This window comes from Cavia porcellus, unplaced genomic scaffold (assembly GCF_034190915.1).
Source record: "Cavia porcellus strain 051 isolate PalLab524CR breed Dunkin Hartley unplaced genomic scaffold, mCavPor4.1 scaffold_3, whole genome shotgun sequence".
NCBI lineage: Eukaryota > Metazoa > Chordata > Mammalia > Rodentia > Caviidae > Cavia > Cavia porcellus.
The window spans coordinates 76,182,987-76,193,901 of record NW_026947486.1 but is presented as its reverse complement, the minus strand read 5'-3'; the positions used below and the strand labels follow the sequence as shown (position 1 = coordinate 76,193,901).

Genomic DNA, 10,915 nt, shown 5'->3' with positions numbered 1-10,915 from the left:
CATACACTTGTTTGGGAGACCAGGGATATAGGTCAGGACCTGATAACTGGAGCCTGAACAGGGACAGCTAACAAGTACATGGGACTCTGTTTAGATAAAATAATGGGACACCACGGGAAACAGGATGACAGCTAGAAGACATGAACAAGAAAGAACAATGATAAGCATGTACATATTACCTCTTCTCTCTTAACACTTGTGTCACAGTACATGTCAGTTGCACCAGATAGATATCTAGCCATTAAACTATAGAAATTTAAAGCATGCCTTTACATTTCCATGTTACTCAATACATTGTAATAATGAGTATGTATTCATTGTATTTTTACCTGTCAGATTTAAAGTCAGTTTCAAATGATGTTTTGAATCTTCCTCCTGAAGAGTATCTTCCATATCTCTCTGATTGGTCATAAAATCTCCCAGATTGACCATATCTCTCTGAGTGACCATATCTCCCTTTATAACGATGATATCTCTGTGAGTGGCCATGAAATCTCTCTGAGCGGCCACAAGATCTCTCTGAGCGGCTACGAGATCTCTCTGAGCGGCCACGAGATCTCTCTGAGTGGCCACGAGATCTCTCTGAGTGGCCATGAGCTCTCTCTGAGCAGCCATGAGATCTCTTTGAGTGGTCATGAGATTGCTCTGAGAGACCATGAGATCTTTTTGTGTTGCCATGAGATCTGTCTGATTGACCATGAATTTTCTTGAGTTGGACATGAGATCTCTCTAAGTTGTCTTGATTTTCTTCCAACTGGTGTTCTTTCTCCTCCAGTTGGACTTGATTTCTCTCAGATTGGGCCTTATAACTGTTGCTGTATTTCTCCTGCAAAGTACCACAATTATACAAAACATATGAAATATATACCCTATGATTTGATTAATTTATAGTGACACTTTTAAAGACCATTTCTATGGGCAACAGTTTCTTCTAGAGTTTCACGGTTCCCTTATATACCAATTCTCAAAATTAACTTGTAGAAGAATGCTGATGATTCATATCACTGGCACAAAGAATAGTATGCATATAAATCTTTAATAAACACATGGAATATTAGTAACTTTAAGAATATGAATATATCCAAAAATCAATTCTACCTAACATTTTCTAGATATATATCTTATACTAAAGGAACAAATTGTGTGACTTTAGTGAGGAAAGGCAAAATATTTAATAATATACTACAAGTCCTTGAGATTAAAGGAAAATCCAAAACCATACCAGTTACTCTTTGCCTGTCTGATGACCATTTTAAAAACCAGCTCTTCAATGTAAATAAGTAATTCTAAAGAGGAAAAAAAAGTGAGGAGAAAGAAATTTATAAAGGAAGCAAAAGGTTGTCATAATATTGTTCCAATAACTTGACCAGGTAACAAGTCAGCCTTTCTATCTTTCCATTTTTATAGAAAGAGAACTGTAGAGCGAATCAGTCAAATATAAATAATGAAAACTTGACAGACCTCTATGATGGTACGTAAAAGTTTAAATAAGGTCAGGTGGACTGAAGCTGAGGAATCAGGTTTATATGAGTTATGTTTCCTGAAAAACAAAATGTACCCTAGATTTGGGATTATAACTTTATAGTATAGCACTTTCTTGTTTGCCAGAAACTGAAAGCAACTACCAGTAGTAGAGAAATCAAAAGCACAAAGAACACTACGCACAGAAAACCTTAATAAAACAAGAAAAAATTAGTTGCTTGGCTAAAGAACAAATCCACAGACACTCTTCAGCATTTCTCTGACAAACCTAAATAAGTAGGCTGGGTGGAATGTGCAGGTACCTCTTCTTTGCCAGCCACTAGTATTGGGAGCACAGTGGGCCATCAAGAAAGATGGAACTGAAACCTACTTCCCTTTCCAGAGAAGATTATAGACTTTTCATAAATACTTACATAAAAATCTTCTTAGGGCTGAGGGCTGAGTATGCATGTGCAAAACCCTAGGTTCAATCCTCAGTACCCCTCCCCGAAAAGAAATATATTCATCAAGTTGAGTGCTACAGATTTCCTACTTTTAAAAAACAAAATGTATATCAGTTTTCTTTCCGTATAGGTAAAGCAGAAAACCTATGAAAAAGAATTATCGACTAAATACAATTGTGTCCTACAGATATGACGATTAAATCTTGCAAAGTCCAAAATCAGCTTATTAGAATTGCAAAGCATCGTTGAAAACTGACTATTCAATTTATTGGTAAGAGAGCTATGCTTAAATTTTCTTTACTGTATTTGTCTGGTGCATCCTGCTATACTTACAGTCTTAAGTTTCAAAAGTATGAATGATATAAAGATGCTTTCAATTTGAAAATATTGTTTTATATTATTCTGTTTATGCATTTTGGACTTCAGAAAAAGGAAATTTGTGTTCTTTGCAAACTTTATTTTTTAAAAAACCCTCATCCCATAAGGCCTGAATCAAATGACATCTCTTTCATAAAACTTTCATAAGTCTTCTTAATCAGAATGAATTACTTTATCCTTGCAATGTAAAACATTAACCCTATTAGAACATTTATTGCCTGACTGCATCTTTCTTCTCTTTCCATTTCACCTCCATGTATAATATTTGAAGCCAGCTGTTCTGATACTATAATGTCTGCATAGAGTAGTCACAGAATTAGTATTTATTTAGTCAACTTAAATTAATTATTCAAATACTTGAAAATGCAACATATCCCTTTCTAAAATAAATCAATGGATAAATTACATTTATATCATTTGACAAAAATGGTTTAAGCTTCCACAGTCATCGTTTTCTTAAATTATGATCATATAACATCAGAAGAATCCATTTCTATGCCAAGCTGAAACATTAACACCTTTTTGTCCAGTGACCAGAGGTGATGAATTGTACTACACTACATCCCTCCTGTTGATTTAAGAGTCTATTTCATAATCCACTTCACCTGGCTTCTGTTTTTTTACAATTGATATACAAAGCTATTAAAACTATTTTTATACTATAAAAAAATTAAAGACTGTATGGGTACAAAAATTCAAAAGATTATATGCAATAAATGACAATAACCAATTATCTATTTTAGCAATTTATAAATTCAAACTTGATAGTGAAGATTGAAAACAACAAAAATTCATGTTTATTAAAACAGAGGGGCAAAAATTTAACTAACAAATATTGAATTTAAATTATGTTCAAGGCACATGGGAAAATCTCTGCAATTAAAATAATTAAAAATAATTCTTTTTTGTATTCTTTGAGATAGAGTCTTGCTACATAATTCAGACTGGCCCAGAACTCACTATATACCCAGGTTGAACTAGTGAAGATCATCCTCTTTCAGCCTCTCACATGCACAACTACCCCCTGCTTAAAATAATTCTTTTTTTTTTTTTTTGGTACTTGGTTTTGAACTCAGCACTTTGTGCTTGCCGGTCAGATGCTTATGTCACTGACTTATATACCTAGCCTGAAAATAATTCTTAGTATTAAGAAATATATATATATATATATATATATTAAATTTGGGACATTCTGTATCAGTTAACTATTAGTATTTATTTACCTGCTTTCCTAAAGGTTGCTCATTTTTTAAAGGGCTTTGTCCAGATTTGCATGCAGAATTTTCTTGATGTGGATTTTTATCATCATTTGGGCTTTGTCCAGATTTGCATGCAGAATTTTCTTGATGTGGATTTTTATCATTTCTTTCTTCAATGTCTTTTGCTTGTTCTTTGAAAAATAATGATTTTTTTGTATGTTCAATCAGTAAATTCAACATGTCTTTCCAAAATACTGTCTAAGAGTTAATTTGTAAAGCTATACACTCTTTGCAAGACATCTTGATAGTTAATCTGATACCTGGTACTCTCACTGAATTCTACAACAGTATTTGCTATACTCTTTCTATTTAATTACCTTAATAGGATGTTATAGCTTGTATTTAGATGTTGCCCCAAAGCCTCATGCGCTCATAGGTGAAGCTTTACATAGGTGACTGGATTGAAGGTGTGTGAGTATCATTTAAGGGTGTGTGATATCTGGATTAGTCCACTGATTAATTAACATAGTTCTGGGTATGTTTGAATGGATTTACCCCTGTGCATGGGTGGCATCAATCAATAGGTTTGTAGACTGGACAGAATACAAAGCAACAGAAAGAAGGCAAAACAAGGCAGGGTCACTGCTTCCTGCCCGCCCTATCACGGACTATTTGTCCTTTGCTATCCCCCTCTGTCTTGAGCCACTTGTTGTAGGGCCAGCAACCTATGGACTGAAACCTCTACAAACTGTGAGCCAAAATAAACCTTTCCTCCTTTAACTTTGGGTGTCGAGTATTTTGCTTTTATGTAATAAGCAAATTAAACCATAGGATAAATTTTTTTAGAAAACTCATATATAATACCTCAAATTTGACTTCATACGTCACCAAAGTTTGAGCATGTTATCCTAAATTAATTGAACAAATACTCCAATAGAAAAAGGAAAGATGGCAGAAAATTGTCAGCTTTGCATTAGTCATATGGATATTTGTTCCAATTATGTTTGTTTTGGGTATAAAGTTTTAGAAACAACTTCTACTATGGCAATCTGTGCTACATTTATATTAAAATATGTTCACTGTACTGACCAAGGTGTTTAGGGCTACAGAGTTTTGTTTTGTTTTGTTTTGCTTGAGACAGGGTCTTTGTATGTAATCCAATCTGACCGTGGACTTGCTATATAGTCCAAGCTGTCCTCGAACTCATGATCCTCTTATCTCAACTTCCTGAGTACTAGAATTACAAGGCATGAGCCACCATATCTGGCCAGAGGACATTTTTCAAATGTTATCCTATTCTCTTTTTCCAACAACATTCCTGTTACAAAGTGTGGATATCATGGTTCCCAAATTATAGACCATGTTCTTAACCCTCCCATTTTACCTTCTAATGCTGGAATTTGACTAACCAGTCGGGTAGTGACATTTCTTAATCTATAAGAGTATTTTTTATCCTGCCCTCCCTTAGGGAAACTACTCATATAAGTTCAATATTTTTTGTTATAAATTTTTACCAATCCTTTATGAGTCAATGTCCAGGAAAAATAAAACAAGTAATATGATGCAACTTTAGAACAACACTGCAAGTTTTTGATTTTGTTACCTTTGTTGTTTAACAGATAATTGTAGGATTTTAGTGTACTTTACCTTTCTGCCAGTGATGCTCATGAACATCCAATTGTTCTTTTATATCATCCTCAGTCTTGTCAATTTCTTCTTCAGTGCAGCAATCTCCTATGTTTTTAAGGATTATAATGTCATCTGTATTCAAAAATATAAAAAAGTAGGGCTGGGGGATTTAGCTCAGCGGCATAAGCGCCTGCCTTGCAAGCAGGCAGTCGTGAGTTCGATACCTGGTACTGATAAAAACGAAAAAGACCAAAAAACAAACAAACAAACAAACAAAAATATAAAAAAGTGAAGAAAATGAGACAAGACAAATAACTGCTTTGATAAACATTTTATGTTATCATGTTTAAGAACATTTCAAAGAATTCGTAGCCCTGAAAAAAATGGTAATACTATAGTAATAATGGATTTGGAAAACCACAACAGATATCAAATAACACAGAAGTTTTTAGATTATTTTCCTCAAGCAGCAAGGAAAATTCCTTGAAACAGTTTTATGGTAACCTTATCTACCAAAAAATAAAAGCAATATCCCCTTAGAAAAACCACAAAATCATAATAATTCATTTATTTTGATGATTTTACTAAATGCTTTTTCTTTCCTTTTTTTCTTTCTTTCTTTCCTTGCTCCCCATTCCCCCTGCCTCCCGCCGTCTCCAGCAATCCAGATCAGGATCTTCACACTGAGCTACATCCCCAGTCTTCTTTTTGATTTATTTTTAAGACCGTCTTGCTACATAGCTCAGGCTGGGCTCAAATTTGTGGTCCTTTTGCCTTAGCCTCCCAGAGTGCTGGGGTTGCAAGCATGTGCCACCATTACTACATGTTATTTCAATTTCAAACACATAGAAGTCTTGACCCACAATGCAGTAATGTTCAAAGGTGGGGTATACATAAGTGATTAGATCATGAGGGTACCAGTCCTATCAATGAACTTGATGAATTCATAGCTGAGTGAGTTCCTAGGAGGTAGAGCCCAGTTAGAGGAAGTAGGGTACCAGAGGCAGGCTAGTGGTGACTACATCTCTCTAGTCCTTTGTTCTTTTTCTCTCTCCTGGCTGCTATGAGATCAGCTTTATCCCACCACACTCTTCTACCACAATATTCATGACTTGCCACAGGCCTAAAAACAATAGGGCTTGGCAACCACGAACTAAAACATCTGAAACCATGAACCAAAATAATCCCCCAACCCCAATTTTTTAAATCTTTTCTTGCTGGGATACAGGGATTTGAACTTGCAACCTTGCACTTACCAAGCAAGTGCTTGAACCACTAAGTTAAATCCTCAGCCTGTCTTTATTTTTCTTTTATCTTTTTGAGAAAAGGTCTCACTATGCAGTTCAGGCTGGCCTTCAGCCCACTTTGTAGCCTGGACTGGTCTTGAGTTCACAACAATCCTCCTGCCTCAGCCTCCCAAGTGCTGGGAGAGAGATAATCTGCTCTAAAATGTCTTTTTTTCTGAGTGTAGCCGTGCACACCTGTAATCCCAGCATTGAGGGCAGCAGAGGCAGGAAGATTACAAGTTTAAGCAACACCTGGACAAATTAGTGTCTCAAAATTTTAAGAATAATAAAATAGACTGGGGATGTAGCTCAGTGGTAGAGCACTTCTTAACATCTAAAAGGCCAGACTTCCACTCCTAGCACTGCAAACAACAACAAAAACTCTACAGGGATTTTTTGTTTTTCTTTTTGTATGGGGTATCAAACCCAGGGTGCTAGACATGGCTAGACATGTGCTCTACCACTAAAGTGTATCTCTAGATCCCTATTTTTTTTCTATTGCAGTATAAGGGCATGCAAAAAGGAATATTTTATAGGATACGACAAGAATATTTTAAAATCTATCTCCCTATTATCATTACCCAGCTTACAGGGACCCAAAGATGTTGACACCCTAAATAGGACTGAAGACCTTCAGAGAAGAGGAAGTGAATAGCAAGTTCACTTTTTTTTTTTGGTCCTTTTGTTTGTTTGTTTTTCGTTTTTGAAACAGGATCTTGCAGTGCAGCACAGGCTGGCCTTTAACTTGGGGCAATGCTACTGCTTCAGTCTCTCAAATGTAGAAATTACAGCCATGCAACATCATGGCCAGTGGGGACCAGCCTGTCTTATATCAGTCATTTAGAATTTGCAGTGACTCTTAATTCTTCCACTCCTCAGAGTCATCAAAGATAATTCTAGTGCCTAGTTTTGTCTTAATCTTATATAGGAAATTAAATAAAATAGTAAATTTCTTGGGGATCATATAGACCTAAAACTATAATTGAAAAACATTTATGTAGCTGGGTATGGTGGTACACACATGTAATCCCAAATACTCAGGGGCTGAGGCAGGAAGACCATGAGTTAGAGCTCAGTCTGGGCAATTTGCCCTGACATGTATCAGACACTCAACATATGGTATAATAAATAATAAAAGCAAAAAAACATTCACTGAGAGTCTATTATATACCAAGTTCTGTGCCACATCCTTTTTAAAATTTATTTAAGAGAAAAAAAAGACAAAAAAGAAAAAGGAAAAGCAAAACAGTCAAACGAACAACAACAAATTGCAAAACCACAAAAGTATAGGTTTTCAAAACAAGATGATAGGAATTTGACAAAGGTTGTAATAGTACACATAATTACCTTCAAAAAAGTTGCTTAATTACCAAATATAGACATGTAAAACTGATCTAATCATAAGAGTATTAACTGTTCTTTTCCAAGAACTAATAGAATGAGTAGTACAGTCATCTTAGCCATCTTACATATATATATATACCCTAATTTATGTCTTTTTCCATTTCCTTTTTTCCTCCTTTGCCCTATTCCATTTACTTTTCCTCTTTGAGTAGTTTCTTATCCTTACACAGCATTTATTGTGCACTTTGGATCTGAGGGACAGTTGGCTAAGATGTGCCCCATACTTAAAGGGCCACAGAGATTATCCTCGGATTATGAAGATGGAAACAAACTCATGAAGGTTATATGACACTTGAGGTCAAAAAATTAATACATTAACAAGTTGAGACAAATTCTAAGCTCATGATTTTTTTGTCTTTCTGAGACAGTGTTTCACTCTGCAGTTCAGACTGGCCTTGAACTTAATTGTAGCCCAAGATGGCCTCAAATTCACAGCAATTCTCCTGCCTCAGCTTCTTGAGTACTAAAATTACAAGAGTGCACCACCACACTTGGCCTAAATTCAAGATTCTTGCCATTCTACTTCTCCTTCACAAGAAGAATTATCCCAAGAATTAAGACAGTAGTTCCCAAGACAGTGGCCATTCACTGAGTTTGGTATTCCTTTTCCTTTCAATTCTATTTGAAGTTAACTGCATAATGCCAAGTTTTGAGGTACTAAGAAAGGAGTAGCATTTAAGTAGTATATCACCAACCTCTAATCCAGTACAAAGGCAGTCACTTTGCCCTGTCCCCTAGATTTCTTTAGCCTAAGATTCAGTATAAAACTATTGTCGGGCTTCTTTGAACCATCCAGTCCTACATAGGAAAGCTATAACATGGTTTTATATCCTGCCATTAGCATCATTTGCCTAAAGGGATTTAAGTAATAAGAAATTTCAATCAGACCACCCTGAAACTCACATTGTCCTTTTCAATTTAGGAATAAAACATATAAAATGGGCTACAATCAAATCATTCTCAGTTTATTTTTAGCTTACATATAATACTGTAAACATTTTTAGTGTCATTCTGGCAACGCCACATTAATCCCATAGGATTTTTGGAATTCTCTTCTGAATGTATCACTGTATGGAAGCATTTTTCCATCAACATGTCCTAATCCAAACAATATATGACTCTACAGCTGTGAATGAATAGATATCAAAGGAAGAGTAGCAAATAGCAGTAATATTTCAGAAAGCGAAGGGTTATAGATTTCATGCGGGATGGGCTTTTTATAGAAATATCTGGTAGAATCTTTCCCCAGTAGGCTTTGAAGAGATTGCAGTTTACATTCAGCAACCACTTATGCTCTTCATTATCTGCTACCTGGCCAACAGAATCAAGATATTTTGACTAGAAAATTGATCTGTTAATAAAAAGGCAGAAATAGACTCTAGTAGCTATGTAAACATACATTAAAAGGAATCTGAGTTGACAGTACATTGTTTTCTCAGTTAGCCTTAACCTATGGCTAACCCCACAGTGTAGAAATTTAGGTTTTCTTCACAATGGTCACTGCTTTCACCTAATTTATAAGTGATAGTACTGGCTTCTCTTTTAAGTATCAACATCCTATAACATGGGCTTAGTTTCTAACGACCACATTCACAACTGCTATGCAAAATTCTTTATACCAATCTTTGGTATGATACGTTTTCCATTTTTGTTATATTTATCTCACAATTTAATTTCACTTCAAAGAGGTTACTTGTGCAACAGAAGATAAAGAGAGCAGAGAGCAGAAAAATGAGCCACATAATAGGAAACAATCATTTGTCCTGATAGGCTCTAACACAGGAAAATGAAATTCTATTTGAAAGAAAAAGTTTTCCCTGCTGCCACCTAGTCATGTGGAGGCAGAAGCTTGCATGTGTTCAAGATTCGAATTTCATTCTAACCATTGTGGGAGGAGACAATGGACTGCAGTACTGCTTTACGAGAGATGGTGAAGATCGCTCTCATTCATGAGGATCTAACACATGGAATACGTGAAGTTGCCAAAGTTTTAGGCAAGCACTAAACCCACTTTTGTGAGTTTGCATCCAACTGTGATGAGCCATATATATGTGAAGGTACTGGAAACCTTTTGTACTTAACACCAAATCAACCTAATTAAAGTTGATGACAACAAGAAATTAGGGAAATTCATAGGCCTCTGTAAAACTGACTGAGAAGGAAAATTGTGTAAAGGTTGCTTGCAATTGTGTAGTGATTAAGGACTATGGCAAAGAATCTTGGACCAAAGATGTCGTGGAACAGTACTTCAAATGGAGGAAATGAACAAATAAAAAATTTGGCTCACTTAAAAAAGAAACATAGGATATCATGGATATAATTTACATTCAAAAATATTCATCAATATATTTGTTTCATTTAAACTGTCTCCTAAATTAGCTTTCTTAAAATAAGATTAAAACATAGCATTAACAAGCTGGGCATGGTGGCTCACACCTGTAATCCCAGCACTTGGCAGGCTGAGGCAGAAGGATCATTGCAAGTTCAAACCCAACTCAGGTTATACAGTGAGCTCCAGGCCAGCCTAAACTGCATAGTGAAACCCTGTCTCAAATATATATATATATATTTAACAAAAATATACAGGTAGAAAGAGACCAAGAATCACCCTGATTTTGGAATGGAAATATTTTGTAGTAAAAAGTCAATCTTTCATTTTACAGATGGAAAAATGAGACTAAATGTGAGGGAAGTGTTTCAGCTATGGTTACCTAGTGGCAGAACTAGATATGAACATAAATCTCTTAAACACTGGGGGCTTTGGAAGTCAGAGTATGATTTTTGGGGGGGGGGGAAGCAAAGGCTTTATTAGGTAAAATCCAGGCCTGGTGACGAGTCTCCGGGAGCCAATTTGGAGACTGTGCACCTCACAGCTTAAAGTCAGGACTTTATCTTTTTTTTTGGATCGAACTCAGGACTGCCTGCTTGCAAGTCAGGCACACATGCCGCTGAGCTAAACCTCCAGCCCTGACTTTTTATCATGTAAATCCACAATCAGCTGCTGGTCACACAATGTAAGGAGGGGGATGGGCGTGTGACACACTACAAAGCAGAAACGGCAATTGCAAGTCTCCCTGCATACTAGCAAGTTTAG

The 10,915-nt window shown here is 35.8% G+C and overlaps 1 protein-coding gene and 1 pseudogene across 1 annotated transcript; one reads left to right on the top strand and one right to left on the bottom strand.

Moving 5' to 3' along the window:
* Nucleotides 1-325: 325 nt before the first annotated feature.
* Luzp4 (leucine zipper protein 4) lies at nt 326-8,916 on the bottom strand. Its single transcript, XM_023564143.2, is given in 6 exon segments — nt 326-429; nt 432-550; nt 552-826; nt 3,527-3,693; nt 5,150-5,263; nt 8,802-8,916. Coding segments are annotated over 6 exon segments (894 nt in total).
* Nucleotides 8,917-9,721: 805 nt separating this feature from the next.
* LOC100720963 (small ribosomal subunit protein eS12-like) lies at nt 9,722-10,086 on the top strand (annotated as a pseudogene).
* The last annotated feature ends 829 nt before the right edge of the window (nt 10,087-10,915 follow it).